The following is a 15,743-nucleotide window of genomic DNA, read 5'->3' as shown; positions in this document are numbered from 1 at the left end:
AGTGGGGTCTTGACTTAAGAACGGCTTGAGTTAAGAACATTTTGACTTAAGAACCGCTCTCATAGGAAAATATTGACTTGACTTAAGTACTTAGATTTGAGTTAAGAACTGGAAAAAAACACGTGGGAGGCAGGGAAAGTGCAAAATTTGAACTTTCGGTTAACTGTTGGCCAGTGAAAAGGGTGCCTGTCTGCTTCCTCACTCCTCCCAGCGTTTAGAGAGTGGATTGGGAGACAGTCTTCAGACTGCCTGGTACTGTCCTGCCTGGACTGTATTTTCCCTGCCTTCCCTGAACCTTTCTTGACCTAAGAAAAAAAGAAACAAAATATCCCCCTCTAGTGGTCGAAGGCGGAATAGCAACTTCCCATTAGTTTCTATGGACGGAAAAGAGCAGATACGGATCAAATGGTTTTCAATGCATTCCTATGGGAAATGCAGATTTGACTTGAGAACTTTTTGACTTGAGAACCGCCTTCCAATACGGATTAAGTTCTGAAGTCAAGACCCCACTGTAGTTATGTGCCATCACATTAATTATAGCTTATGGAGACTCTTTTCAGGATTTTCCAGGTACAGAGTACTCAGAAGTAGTTTACCGTTCCTTTCTTCTGAGGGTGCCCTGGGGCTGTGCAGCTTGCCCAAGGCCACACAGGCTGGCTCTGCTTGTAGGAGGCACAGTGGGGATTTGAACTCCCAACTTCCGCTGCTGCAGCCAGATACCTAAACAACTGAGCTTTCTAACCAGCTCCAGTACAATATATTCAGCCAAACAGATCCCAAGAAGTTTTTTTTTAATGAACTGTGGGATAAGCAGCAGAAATGCAAAGCTGAAATATTCCTGGCTTTATTCTGGGGACTTCAGTAATCATGACCAAGTTGTTTCATTGCTGACAGTATAAATAAAGTGTGACTGTATTTTTGTTGTCCTTGTGTGCCAAAAAGTCACCTCCAACTCATGATGACCCTATGAATGAGCAACATCCAACATGTCCTGTCCTGAGCAGACCTGCTCAGCTCTTCTAAACTCATACCTGTGGTTTCATTTAGGAGTCAGTCCATCTCATATCTGGTCTTCCTATATTCCTGCTGCCTTCAACCTTTCCCAGCATTATTGTCTTTCCAGAGATTCCTGCCTTCTCATGATGTGTCCAAAGCAGGGCAGCCAGTTTCAACATTTTTGCCTCCAGAAATAGCTCATGGTTGATTTTCTCTAGGACCCACTTGTTTGTCTTTCTGGCAGTGCACAATATCCTAAAAGCTGTCCTTGAGCACCACATTTCAAAAGAATAATTTTTTCCTCTCAGCTTTCTTTATTGTCCAGCTTTCACACCCATACATGATGGTTGGAAATACAAGAGTTTGGATGATCTTGGTCTCGGTCTCCAGTGACATCTCTTCACATTTGATTATCTTTTCTAATTCTTTCATTGCTGCCCTTCCTAGTCTCAGTTTTCTTCTGATTTGTTGGCTGCACTCTCCATTTGGATTCATGATTGAACCAACATATACAAAACAACTCATTCAGTTTATTCATTGTCACTGTTAAAACTGTGTAGATCTTCTGTAGTCATGATTTTTCTCTTCATGTTCAACTGCAGTTGTGCTTTGGCACTTTTTTCTTTCATTTTCACTAATAGTTGTTTTAATTCATTGCTTTCTGCCTGTAAGATGATGTCATTTGCATATCTCAAATTACTGATATTTCTTCCACTAATTTTTACTCCTGCTTCATCTGATTCTAGTCTGGCTTTCTGTATGATATCTTCTGCATATAGATTGAACAGATAAGGGGGTAAAATGCACCCTTGTCTGACACCTTTGCCCATAGTAAACCATTCTGTTTCTGTATTCTGTCTTTACAGTAGCTTCGTGCCCACATACAAGTTATGCATCAGGACAATCAAGTTCTGAGGCACATCTACCTCTTCCAGCCTCTATACTACTAGCAACCCATAGTTTCTTTTGACCTACACAGTCAAATGCTATGCTGTAATCAATAAAGCATAGACTGGTTTTCTTCTGAAATTCTTTGGTGCTCTGCAGTAGCCAGCAGATATTTGCACCATGATCTTGAGTGCCTCTTCCTTTTCAGAATCCAGCTTGAACATCAGAGATTTTTTTTTTTGCTCCATATAAAGTAAAAGCCTTTGTTGCAACATTGAGTATTACTTGGCTTGCACGGGAAATTAAAGCAGTAGTCCTATAGTTAGTACACTTCTTGGCATCTCCTTTCTTAGGGATTTGAATGTGTATTGAGCCTTTCCAGTCCATGGGCCATTGTTTTGCTTTCCATTTTTGTTGCCATATTCTTATTAGGATTTTGAGAAAATCAGTCTCTGTGTCTTGAAACAGTTCTACCAGTATGCCATCCCCCCGGTGCTTTATTTCTTCCTAGTGCTTTTTAGAGCAGCTTTCATTTTGCTCTCTAGAACTTCAGGTTCTTCATCATAGGGTTCCTCTTCAAAGGAGTCTGTCATCCTTTTGTTCCTTCCATATATGTTTTAAATACACTGTTTCCACCTTCTGTTTGTTTTCTCCTGAGTATCTTATGGGATTTCAAGACAGTGTTCAGGATAATAGATTTACAAGCATTAGTAGGAGTCATTAGACAGCAAGATACACGTGCATAAAATTATTTATTTTTACATCGTATGTTACAGGTGGAATGCTGAGACATTGAGTTCGCTTCACTCACATTTTGGGACTGGGCTACATTAGTCTTCCTGGTACCCTCCAGATGTATTAGACCACAATTCACTCTGGAATTAATTTATATGGAAGAGGGACATTCATCAGCATCCTTCTTTTCCACACCGGCAAAATAACTCTGGATAGCAACTATTCTCCCTAGTTTTTCTAGCTTTGGGCTGCCAATTTTACACATAATTGCTGTTTTAATTGATTTTTTAAATTATTTTTATTGAATTGCAGGATGCCTTGGGAGTACTGTTTATCTCGCCTATCTTTTATGGCAGCCTAAAAATAATTTTAAATAAATAAAAATAGGGTTATATATTCAACACATCTGGATGGTTGGGAAACACTGAACTAGATGATCTTCAAGGGAATTTTAACCTTGATTCCCCTGAGACCAATGCATCACAAAAAAGATAGGCTGTGTCCCATTCTGGGTTAGAGAATGGGACCCCGGGGGGCGGGGAGGAGATAATAAACAAAATAATTAGAGTCTGTAACTGCTAATTTCAAATTGTAGTTATGCAAATTGAACATTGCAGAAACTTAGATCATCAATACAAGCTGATTATTTTAATGACTCATAACCTAAGTGAAAGCTGCACGTGTACTTCCTGCATCCAATCAGTTTGGAGAAAGGGTTGCTCTTTGTTTGTGTGTACTGTATTAACACACAACCCTTCCATTGTGACCACACTGTTGGCAAAGTAATCCTGGGAAAATAAAATAAACTCTAAGGCTGCATTATTGTGTTGAGCAAAAGGCAAATATATGAAATAAAACTAATAGAATGAAATTAACCATATTAGGATGCTGAGTTTAAAAAAGTACAGTAATTGTTTTTATTTTTTGATTCTCTATGGAAACTTTGCACAATCAATGAAATATGAATATGAATATGACAGATACTTTCCCACTACTGTACGTACGTCTGTTTTGTTGGAGCTGTGTTGAGTGTCAGTGCTTTAACCTGACACAGGAAGATTCTAAGGAGCCTTTGAAAGTATGTAGTAATGTCTTTTTCCAGTGCTTCGCAAATTATATCTCTTACGTCTGTCTCAACGTGAATGCCAGTTTTGATGTAGAAAAATTGCTGAACATTACTAGGGAGCCTCCTTTATGTTCCCCAGATGAATTTTGGTTATTGCTGCCTGATGATGTGCATAAGGTTTTATGCAGTGTTACTTCCTTCTCGTTGCCCCAGCCCCTTTGCATTCCTGGACTTAAATCATTTCAGCATAAGGAGATCAACAGTGGAGTTCAACAGAGGATGCATGGCTCTTCTGAGGGCAGAAGTGACTCAGACTTTTGAAGAAGATAGCTTCAAATATCCACTTTGGGGACAAGGTACTCATGTAACTGGTAGGCTCTCTGCCTGAAATATGTTGTTCCCAAGAAATTCTTCTTCAGTGATTTAGATTGCCTGCATCTGGAACTAGGTGTGAAAATGCATTTCATCAAACCTTTCCCCCTTCAAGTATCAGTGTTCAAAGATCAGAAGAAAATAATTCTTTATAACCTGAGAAGTAAGAGGAGGCATCAAGAATATTCATTATATCTTCTTTATTGTATGTGTGCTGTGCCATTAAGTCAGAATCCTAACAGGGCTTTCAAGGTAAGTGAGATATTTAAGGAGTGGTTTTACCTGGGTACGTGGTGGCGCTGTGAGCTAAACCGCAGAAGCCTGTGCTGCAGGGTCAGAAGACCAAGCAGTCGTAAGATCGAATCCACGTGAGGGAGTAAGCGCCTGTCACTTGTCCCAGCTCCCGCCAACCTAGCAGTTTGAAAGCATGCAAATGTGAGTAGATAAATAGGTACCACCACGGTGGGAAGGTAACAGCGTTCCGTGTCTAAGTCGCACTGACCACGTGACCACGGAAGATTGTCTTCAGACAAAAACGCTGGCTCTATGGCTTGGAAACGGGGATGAGCACCACCCCCTAGAGTCGAACACGACTGGACAAAAATTGTCAAGGGAAACCTTTACCTTTACCTTTATCTGACCTAAAACGATATTTAAGGAGTGGTTTTACCAGTTCCACACCCCCAGTAAGTTTCCATAGCTGATCAGGGATTTGACTCCTGTTCTCTAGAGTCCTAGCCCGTCATTCTGTCCACTGCATCGCACTGGGCCTTAGCATATTCATTCCTATCTAACAAAAAATCCATATATTGCATTGTCTTTAAATAATGCTTATTACTGTAATGTCATTCTGATTGCTATAAATATGTTGATTTCTTTGGACATTTCTGTGTCCCTTAATTATTAATCTGAGGCTTAACAAAATAACTTTAATGTGGTAGTGGAGTCAACCTGGAGATGTAGTTTGGTGCAGAGGCTGATCTCTGATAATCTGCTACCTAATGTAGGAAAGGCTATTTTTCTCCACTGTACTCTTCTTGCATATTTGTAAATAAGGTAATTATTACAAAAATGTTAAGGTTCTAGTGAACTTCCATTCAAAATAAATTAACAATGTAATCTTATGCATGTATATCTGTGAAGATTCTCAGTCATCCGGGCAAGGTTATCTGGAAGTTGAATCATGGCAACTTAGGTTGAAATGTTTTGCCACTCATCCATGTAGCTCCTCAGACTGAAGAAGCTACTTGGATGAGTAGCGAAACATTTCGACATAATATGAAAGAAGTCAATTGCCATGATTTCCAGACTTATGCATGTAAGTCCCATTCAATTCAATGCAGCTTATTCCTGAGGAAGTGGGAATAGAATTGTAGTTGAGTTTGAATCAAAATTTCATCATATTTAAGAGCACTTCCCACTGAAATCAACAGGATTACAAATCCTCATTTTCTCATGGCATCAATTTAAAAAAATATATTTTCATTCTTTGTATAAACACTTGTATTTTTCCATTATTTGATGCAGTTCATTCTGGCACCTGCAATTAAAGTGCTTGCTCTCATATTTTGATTGCTTGTTTTACATGTATTATTTCTTTCACCTAGATCCTCAGGGGTGCAACCACTTGCCACTACTCTCCTCTTTGGTGAGAGGTATGTAGCTAATGAATATACTTTAGGTAAAGTCCATCAGTCATCTACCAATCCATCTAGGAGTAGCGTTGTCTAGCTGATTTTTACTAGCTTGTCAGCAAGACCATTGTGAAAAGCTACTGAGGTCAAGTTGACAGGTTTGCAGTTACCTTTCATTTTCTTAACATGGGGACAGTACAATTAACCTGCCTCCATTCTCCGAGCACTCTTCCTGTTTACCAACGAGTCTCAAAAACAGAGACAAAACTCTGATTACACTTACACCTATAGCAGACAGAAAGTGCATGCCTACTGTTCGGAAATATAGATGCAGTTGAGATATAGTTCATCTGACACTGAATATTTGAATCAATTTTTATTCATAAGAGGACCCTCAGCTCTGTTCATTGGGCTGAATTTTCTTCTCTCCTTTTGATCTTTTTCTGCCAAGCACCTCTTGGACCCTTAGTCCAAGCAGGAGTTGATGCACCTAGCAGATTAGCCCAGGTATTATTTCTCAGTCTTACATACAGTACCTTCCCCCTTTCTGAAGGGTTAGGAGATAAATTCACACACCCTTCCCAAGCTCATCAAAAGAAGATACAAATGAAAGAAATACAAAGAGGCCCCAGTTGTTTTGGACATATGAAAAATAACATTACTAGGTTAAAATTCAGAATACAAAATATAATGTAAAGAATACAGGTTATTCTTGAACATCAGCTTCAAAAACAAGGTTTTTATCATTGCGAAAACTTCTTCCTGTGTAGATTTATCGGGCTTATCCTGTCTCCCCACCACCTCTTGGGAGTCCCAGGTAGTAGGGAGAATTACAAGCTGAGCTTTGATCAGTTCTCCAGTTCTTCTTTCATATGGTGCCCTTGATTTGTAAAATGAGGTAGTGGTTGCATTATGTGCTTGGAAAAATGGATTTGATGAGTCACCGATATTCCTATAATTTACGAGTGCATTCCTCAATGTGGCTAAATTAATATATTACTCATGACAAGCCATTCATTAAAACAGCTGCCAGCAAACCATTCTTTTGGATGTTTCTACAAAGGATTCATCAAAGAGAAATGAAACACTTTACTCAAATGACATGCAAAACAGATGTGTGTGTGTGTGTGTGTGTGTGTGTGTGTGTGTGTGTGTGTGTGTGAAAGAGCGAGAGAGAGAGATAGAGACATTTAAGAGAAGTCTGGGGTCCCCCTCCCAACATTCCTTTTTTGCTTTTTTAAAAAGAAATATAAGCATCATTGTCCCTTCTTTTTGTTTGATACATTCCAGGATCCATAAAAGCACCCTTCCGTTGTTGGCTCACTTTTTAGATAATCTGTAAAGAGAGCAATAAAACACATGGTGCAATTGCTGCAGCTGTTCAGCAAGGATGAATAAGTGAACACGTTAATTTAACATAACTGTTCATGCCTTGCTCTCTTCCCATGGAAAATGTCATGGCCCATTTATTGTACAGATGGTATTGAATCAAAAGTGATGTTGAATTTGCTCCTAAATATCTCTTAATTTTTAGCAACTCAAAGAATAAGAGATACTACATGATTTTATCAGTTGCCATGTAAAAATACTGGATCAAGATATCCTTCATACTCTCCAATCACTGTTGATCCTGAAATAAGGTTTCCTCCAATTTTTTATTATTGTTTTAACAGCAAAAAAATTTGAGCTGTCAGGACTATGCATATTCAACACATTGTTCCTGCCTGCTCTGAAAGAAGTTGTCTATAGGAATCTCTAGTATGTTTTCTGCCATGATGCACCCTTGCGAAAGGGGTTGGCCCACTCCACACCCATGAAGACATGGGGAAAGGGAGGGAGGTGCAGAAAGTCAGTGTCAAGCTAGATACAGTATAAGCAAAAATTTTATTTTGTCTGAGTAACCTGTTTTTTTCCTCCACAATGGGACATATGTTTCAGCAGTCAGCCTTGCAAAATAACCCAACGTTTACCTTCCAATGGCCAACTGTAAAACAAAGCATACTAAATGCAAGGTAGAGAGATGAGGAAAATCACCTGTATTGATAAACATGTATTTTGCCATTATTTGTATTTTGTGTCTTGATGTCTTCTTAGTTGTCCCTTCAAAATCTATACATTTTAAAGCATTTAAACCATTCATGTATGTATTTTAGTATACAATATTGGATACTATCTTATTTTCCCGAAAATAAGACCTAACTTGAAAATAAGCCCTAGTATGATTTTTCAGGATGCTCGTAATTTTTGGATGCTACCCCAAAACTAAGTTCCAGTTAAATGAAACCCCACCGTCCACCACTGTGCAGCAACCAGAAGAAGAGGACATGACAGTATTTGAATAAATGTAGATGGTTGTACATGAAAAAATAAAACATCCCCTGAAAATAAGCCCTAATGTGTTTTTTGGACCAAAAATTAATATAAGACCTTGTTTCATTTTTGGGGAAACAGAATATCATAATATTGCACTCATAGTATACAGTGTTCTCAAAATCTTCTAATAACATGCCTAATAAAAGTAATTCCAGTTTCAAATCTATATAATTTTGAGGTAATTTCACCAACGAACTTTGTATTTTATACCAATAATAACTAAATAGGTTCCTAACACATAATAGATGTTATCTAAAGCATTTTATACAGATTTTCTTTACATAATTGTTTAGCCATTTCTGTCTCCACATTTTCTATCATGTCTATATCAATATCATATCTAATGTATGTTCATTAAGTGCTATTTTTTTACCTCATCATATCTAGCTTCAATTTACCTTAAGAATCACCATGTTATGCCTTTACCCTGATTAGTGATCCCTTATTTCAGTTTAATTCCCTTTTCTAATATATAGGATATGGCCCCTTACAATTCCAGAAGTTAGGTATATACATGCTTTCAACGTTGAACACCACCTTAATATTGTTTCCCTTTTCATCTTTCTAAGTAACTCCTTCTCTTATTTGTCTTTTTCCAGTTCTTGTTTCTATCTGTCTAAAAATTCTGCTGTCCCTTGTGCCATCTGAGATCATTTTATGCGCTTGGTCTATCTCCAATAGGTCTTCCAGGGCTATTTTTAATTAAATCTGCTGGTTCTGTCCCCTTATCTTCCCTTAACACACACAAAACTCTCCTCGGCTCCAGAGTTAGAATTAGATCTCCTAATTTCCCCCCTCTGATTTCCTCGAGCCCCTCCTTTGATTGGCATACATCATCCAAACCCTCTCATTTCCTTGCTCATTATTTCTTGTCTCCTGTTGACTGTAGTCCTTCCTTAACTGCTTGCTGAATAATTTCGCCTCTTCGTTGTGGGATCTCACTATTTCTAAAATTGCTTGAAGGGTAGATTTTGTTTCATCCCAAAATTTTCCTTGTTGTAGCATTATGTCCCAGATACCAAATAATTGTATTCCAAGTGAAAGTTGTCCAGTTGCTTAAAGTAATCAGTCCAATTCTATCAATACTTGCTTCCATAGGTCCACTTTAATAGATTGATCATCTTTAGGGTTAAACTTGAATCCAGTCTCAGATGTAAAGGGTTTTCCCTGCTTGAAGGCTCAAGGACACTTGCTCACCAAATAGTTCACTCGGTTTTTGTATTCATGGCCTGATGTCTTTTGTAATCCAGCCCCAGAGGCAATCCATTCCAGTATTAATTCTGTCCCGACCTGTGCTCCAGTCAAGTTCAAAACCCAGGATACAGTTTAAAAATTCCACTTTGGCAGGATTAGGCTTTCTAGGGTTAATTTGTCTCTACTTCAGTTCAGTCAGAAAAAAAAAAGAAAAGTCAAAACTGCCCTAGAGTGTACAAGGTTCTGGGCTTTTTGCCAACGCTGTAGATAGTTGTAGCCATAACATAGCCAGTTTAACTCCCCAGAGTTGTTTAGCTAATTATGATTTTAAGAGAAAGATTTCATAAGTTTCTAACGCCAAAATAATATCAAACATCCTTCCTTGAAGTATAATTAAATGTCTAATTAATGTCCAATTTCTTTTCTTTGTGTCTCTTTGCTTCTCTTTCCTCTCTCCAGATTCACCACTGCTCTATAAGTGGTGGGGATAGGAGGTGCTATTTCTCTTTTATGGATTGTCTCATACAGGGATAGTCATAAAGCAGTGCAGTTATAAAAATATTCTCACCCAGTGGTAACAGTGATGTTAATTAGCTGATTTATCACTTCTCCATTGCTGGCTGTCGACAGCTTGCAGGCAAGCTATACAGCTGCTTGTTTCCGCCCGCTGATTGATTGGGGAGTTTCCTGGGTCAAACGGGAGTAACCGCCATCCCCCCCCTGTGATCGATAGGCTTCTCCCCCTGTTTTACCACCTCTTCAGGGTGGTTTTAACCCCCGGGGGGGGGGTCCCAAACAGGTCAGAATTCAGCCAGGGGATGGAGCTCCATCCTCCTCCTGCTGTCTCATTGCAGCATCAAGCCAGAAGTCGGTCAGCTACTGTTCTCAAAGTGATGGTTCACTAAGCTGGGTTCTCCTTATCTTCTCCTTGTAGGAATCAGAAAGGTTCCCTGCATTTTTTAAACTCTCCTTATGGTTATAGATATGGGAGCTGTCTTGATGACTGCCTGCTTCTAGAAGCAATGTGCCCTCAACTGGTGAAAACAAATTTTGTTTCCAAAACACCTGCATAGCTTGCATTTAGCATGCTTTGTTTTGTAATTGGTCCTTGGAAGATAAACAAAGACATTTGCATACTGTTAAACTCAAGCTGGACCCAGGGGTAGGGGAATCTCTAAAAACTGACCTTGTCTGACAGATCAGAACATGTGCCTGATGACTTGCAGGTAGCTTGGTGGAGCTCCCTTTTACTCTGAATATACTGAACCGTTCCATTTTTTAGCTTTCAGAGTATTTTCTAATTTCTGGAGTTTTCAGTATTTTATCCTATCCCTTTTGGAATTAACTTCATTTAAAAAAAAAAAAAGATTCTACTTGCCTCTCCCCCCACGCACACACATATGGCAGTTAAGAAATATTCACAAATATTGGTAGATGGTCAACCTACACACCTCTAAATATTCTCACCTCTTTGAAAAATATAACCTTCCATGTTCCTGCTTGATCAATCATTTATTGAAAAGATTCAGGAGAGACAAAATCAAGTTTGTACAACACAAATAATACAAGAATTCAAACAACAAATATTTTTCTCCCTTCCCCTCCCATGTGACATACTAAGTAACTGATATATTATTTCTATGTGAATTATGTTTAAGACTAGATTGTATACCAATAGATCAAATGTACTATACATTAAACAGTAATATTGATGCATGCATTTGGATATAAAAAATAAATAGTGGTTTATTGTGATGGGAATGAGTTGGTGCGGAGACGAAGCAAACTGAAGCCTTTTTGGCCAGTTGTTCCGAACAATCCATAATAAAGACTGAGCTTTGAGTTCCACTGAAATGAGAGGCTGACATTATTTTTAAAAAGTGGAAGTGAAACTTCCAAAAGCTTCCTTGTGATTGTGCAGAGAGAAGAGAGGAGCACATGACTCTGGAGCTCACTATATCCCATACATTCCCAACATAATAAATCCATGACCACCATAAAATCCAAACCCAATGTCTATCTTACATTTTATTTCATATTTTATATTTGAAACATTACAACATTTCTTTATATTCAAGGAAACGTCTTCATAGTCCTTATCACTAGTAGGGCTAAATTACTTTCGTAAGTTCAGAAATAAGAAAGGAAATACACAAATACTGTTGCACATGCACACACATATACTGAGTTTTCTATTTCGATATGACAGTTTTAAAACAATGAGTTTTAAAATATATGACATACAACTAAAATAGGGGCCTGATCCTTGGAATAATTATTCCTGACATAGAGAAAGTTGAGATTGTAGCACCTGGCTGCAAATTTTGATAAAGGGGTAGCTAACTTTCCCAAGCCAAAGGACTGTATACCTAGGTAGTATCCAAAGGACTGCCAACCTCAAGGCATTCTGCCTGCTTGCTTCTCTCTTTCTCCGCCTCCCCACCCTCCAGTTTTAGTGAACTCCCTTGCTCACATGATGGCATCAGTTGGTCCAACATCCATCCACAAACCTTGCCCAGACCCAACTAATACCCTAACTCAGCCCAGTACAGAGCTTGGAGAAGTCCATTCTTTGGCCTACAACTTCCACTGGCTCGAGGATTCTCGAGATATAGAGTCCAAGACAGTGATTTTTCCCAGCCTCTAGCCCAGTAACAATATTGATCTATTTAGCTTATGATGCTGCACACACTACTCCCATAGCTATTCTGGTCCTCCAGTTTTTGGACACATGTATGTAGTATTATTGGCCAGAATCCAAGAAAAAAAAATTAGCCCCAGTACAGAGAAAAAGTTGATCTAAAGTAAGTATCAACAACCTTGATCCACTGATTTCAACAGGGCTTGAAAAGCAACTCATTTTCTCTGCACTGGAGCCATCGTACATGAGCTGAGATTAAGGCTCTGTCTCTGGTGTCAGATCTAGCTCTTTCACATAAGCTAGTTGTTAAGTTATGAACAGAAAGCAGAATATGGATTTAGTCAAGACTTCATTAGATATGTTCACACAATGCAATCCTACCTGTGTTAATCAGAAGCATCTCCCACTGCGTTCAGTGGAACATGCTTCTAGGTAGACATGCACTAGCATGCAGTCAATATCTTTTCTTGCTGATAATACAGACATGTTTTATGCATGTGCCATTATAAATTTTCTTCCTTCCAAAGGCGTAGATGGTTTCATTTTTCACCACTCTTGAAGTGTCTCCTGTTTATGATAATTCTTAGAATGTTTCATTCAATCTTTTTTTTTAAAGCATATGATTTTTCAGGATAAATGTACATAGCTTTTCATCTGTGAACAAACTCGATCTGATTTGAGGTAAAGATTAGTAGACCCATGATGCTGTAGAGAGAAAGAGATGATAAATCAGAGAGAACTATTTGAAGAATGTATGCAACTTTACAAAGTGAAACACTGAGAAATGTGATTGTACATACAGTATTTTTTGTTTTATATATAGGATCTAAAATACATACAGGCAATCTGAATATTGTCAATTTGATACAGATTTCATACAAACACAGAGATTATCAGAAATTCAAAGTGAATTCTGATAGTCATCTAAATAAGTTTGTTAGCACCCTACAGTCAAGAATTGAAGAAATCCTGGTTGGAGGAATGGAATTTAAATTTGAAGTAACTCATCCTGAATTCAAATTTTATTCTATTCTAGCTTGTTTTTGTTTCACTGTGTGTAAAATGATTTTGCATCTCTTTGGGAGGCCAAGAAAAAGTCTGGTGATCAGAAAAAGGCCAGTTCCCAGCAAGAGGATTGGGGCAATAGAGTTCTTTCTGCAAGGTATTCTTCCCACCTTATCTGATTTTGGGGTTGCAGACTTATTTGCCTTGCATGCAAATCAATGCAGATAAAGCTCAATTCACCTAGAAATTTCTGGAGCATGAACTGAAGTCTGAAAAATGAAAGGTCTAAATCCAAACGATCTAGATGTTTATAAAAGTATTAGGGAAAAGAATTAACATAATTGGAAATCTGAAAAACAAAAACAAAATCCAACACCTCCCCCATGTGCATCCTTAATTCAGTCAATTGAGAAATTCATCTAGAATCCCCTATATTTTGTATCTGTATGATTTGTAAATGGAGCATGCATGGCAGTGGTTCACACATTTGACTTTGGACTGCCTACCTCCCTAGATGGCCAAGAAAGTAAACTACAAGGTGTCTCTCATAAAATTTACCTTTGACTTTAGCATAACATGGTGTGCAGTGCACTGTGTTCCTGTAAATCCAAATGCTGTCTCCTGCCTTCAGGTTTTCCAGTGGTCCATGGCAGACTTCACACTTGAAACACACAGAGAATTAAACAGATACTGTACCTTGATTTATGAAAGTTAATCAACCTTTGTGATGTGCACAACATGGCCAGTGCATAAGCATTAAGGTATGACTGCAATTAAGATCTCAGAGAAATTCAGCCCCCTGGCATGACTTTTCCAATTATCAGCATCATCACCCCCATCATCATCATTGTCATCAGCAGCCACAGCAGGAGGTTATGATCATTAGGCTGTCATCTGCAGAATTCAACATCCGTTTAAATGCTGTATCTCTGGGTTCTTTTCATCTTTATTATACGCTGATACTGTACTTCCTTATACACTACTTTAATTCTAAAGGTGTTGGTAACGATGCTTTATTTTAGGAGTACAAAAGGATGGCATATTTGCTCATCTAGTCCAGTACACTTTGAATGAGTTGGTTTGCTGGCATCTCAAACAAATGCCTGACCCACTATGTAGTATCTCATTTCTTGTTTCTTCGCTGGATGTGCTATGGATGGACTCAGGGACCTGCTGTGTTAAAGCCATGTGCTCTCTCCACTGAGCTAGCAGTAAAAGGAATTTGGAAGGGTCCTTGTGGCCTTTTCAAAGATATATTTCCTCTCCTTGAACAAGTGCTCAACAATTTGATTTGCAAATATATACTGTGATTCCCTTTTGGAGTGGGAAAATCTTGGCTGTGGAATATGTCCACTTACTCTGCTTATTACTGCTCAATTTTCTCTGCCACCAATCCCCTAACTTAACATCACCATCTGTGTTTAAATAAAAATTGACCAACCCAACAAATGAATATATATACATGTGGGCAGCTGGAAGATTGGTATTAGACAGTGGCCAGTGAATATTTCAGCATTGATGAAGGTATGCAGTTGTTGACCTCAATCACCTTATTTTACATCCTTTTATAATAGTTTAAATTGCTTTAATTGTCTGTATCACATATGGAGACCACTACTGCAGAGTAGGACATTGCTTCTTTAATAAATTGGTAATGAAATAAAATTGAGTGTCCAGTTGAGAGAGCATGGAGAATGCTGTTTAAGTACAGCAATAAAATATTTCAATGTGGAATCTTGACTAAAGCATATGCAGGAGAGGCTAAACTGTTTGCTGAGCACCCTTCAATTTCCTGGTATGGTTATAATCGAAATCCTGAAGCTGCCCCTGAAGAAGAGTGGAGATTTCTCCCTTTTTCCTTGTTCCCATTATATACATGAGAGGACCAAGAGTACAAAACTGAAATAGACCAGTTACACTTTTCATCCCAGTTGTTAGGAGAGCCACTTTGTTTCGAAACACTATGCTTCATCTGAGGCATGAAATATCTCTGATGCAGCTTCAAGGCACAATCGAGTGCACTGAATGAAGCCAAATGAAAGCAATGGACTTCAATAATTCTCTGTTGGTTTGTGGCCAAACTAGGAAAGAAATGAGGTAACTGTGCCGTTACGTAATGGCTCTTCTGTTGTTTGCTCTTCCTTGCTAGTCAAGTACAGTAGATGTAATTGTGCAAGTTTAGAATGATGAAACACCTTTTGATATTCTTAAGAACTTTGATTAATAGACCAGGCTAAATAGCCCATGTAAAGATTTCTCATTGGCTTTTAAACCCAGCTGTTTCATTAAAATTACAGGATCTTGTTGAAATGGCTCCATCACAAAACTGTGGCCAAAATTCTATAATCTTCCTTTTTAAAAAAGTAAGTAATCTGGTTAGATTTAAAACTATATGGAGTCAGACCATTGGTCTATCCGGCCCAGTGCTGCCTACTCTGACTGGCAACAACTTCGGAAGGTATCACACAGTCCTGCTAACTGACCCCCCCCCCCCAATTCGGATCGGTTTATCTGTTGATATTAGGATCAGGAATTGAATCTCATTCTTTATGCCTGCCTAGCATGTGGTCTGTCTTGGAGATACAAGGCTCCTCCATCTAGGAGTGTGCACTTGATTGTTTGTTTCCAACTCCCAGAATTCTCCAAGAGTCCCCCAGGCAGAGTTCTGAGTCCATCTGCCCACAGACACCTACGCACACTTAAATTTTGTTCACTTGGGACAAGCCTTATCTTCCAGATTGCCCTGGACTTAATTCCTATATAAATAGGAAACTGCCTCAGTGCTTGCTGGGAGGCCTAAGTCTTTGTAGGAGGTGTAGTTTTTGAGGGGCACCCTATA

General features: G+C 38.6%; 1 protein-coding gene across 5 annotated transcripts in view; it reads right to left on the bottom strand.

Moving 5' to 3' along the window:
* Positions 1-10,751: 10,751 nt before the first annotated feature.
* The window catches only part of SCEL (sciellin), a 93,246-nt gene continuing 88,254 nt past the window's right edge, over positions 10,752-15,743 (bottom strand). For all 5 annotated transcript variants that reach the window (XM_078390806.1, XM_078390807.1, XM_020783560.3 and 2 more), the window contains 2 exons: positions 13,463-13,565; positions 10,752-12,604 (listed from right to left, as the gene is read on the bottom strand). In XM_078390806.1, the coding sequence (XP_078246932.1) occupies positions 12,588-12,604; positions 13,463-13,565 (120 nt within the window). In that variant the 3' untranslated portion in view covers positions 10,752-12,587. The remainder of the gene's footprint in view (positions 12,605-13,462; positions 13,566-15,743) is intronic.

Source organism: Pogona vitticeps, chromosome 3, assembly GCF_051106095.1.
Source record: "Pogona vitticeps strain Pit_001003342236 chromosome 3, PviZW2.1, whole genome shotgun sequence".
Lineage (NCBI taxonomy): Eukaryota > Metazoa > Chordata > Lepidosauria > Squamata > Agamidae > Pogona > Pogona vitticeps.
The sequence above is the reverse complement of the archived record's forward strand: the minus strand, read 5'-3'. Positions and strand labels throughout refer to the sequence as shown.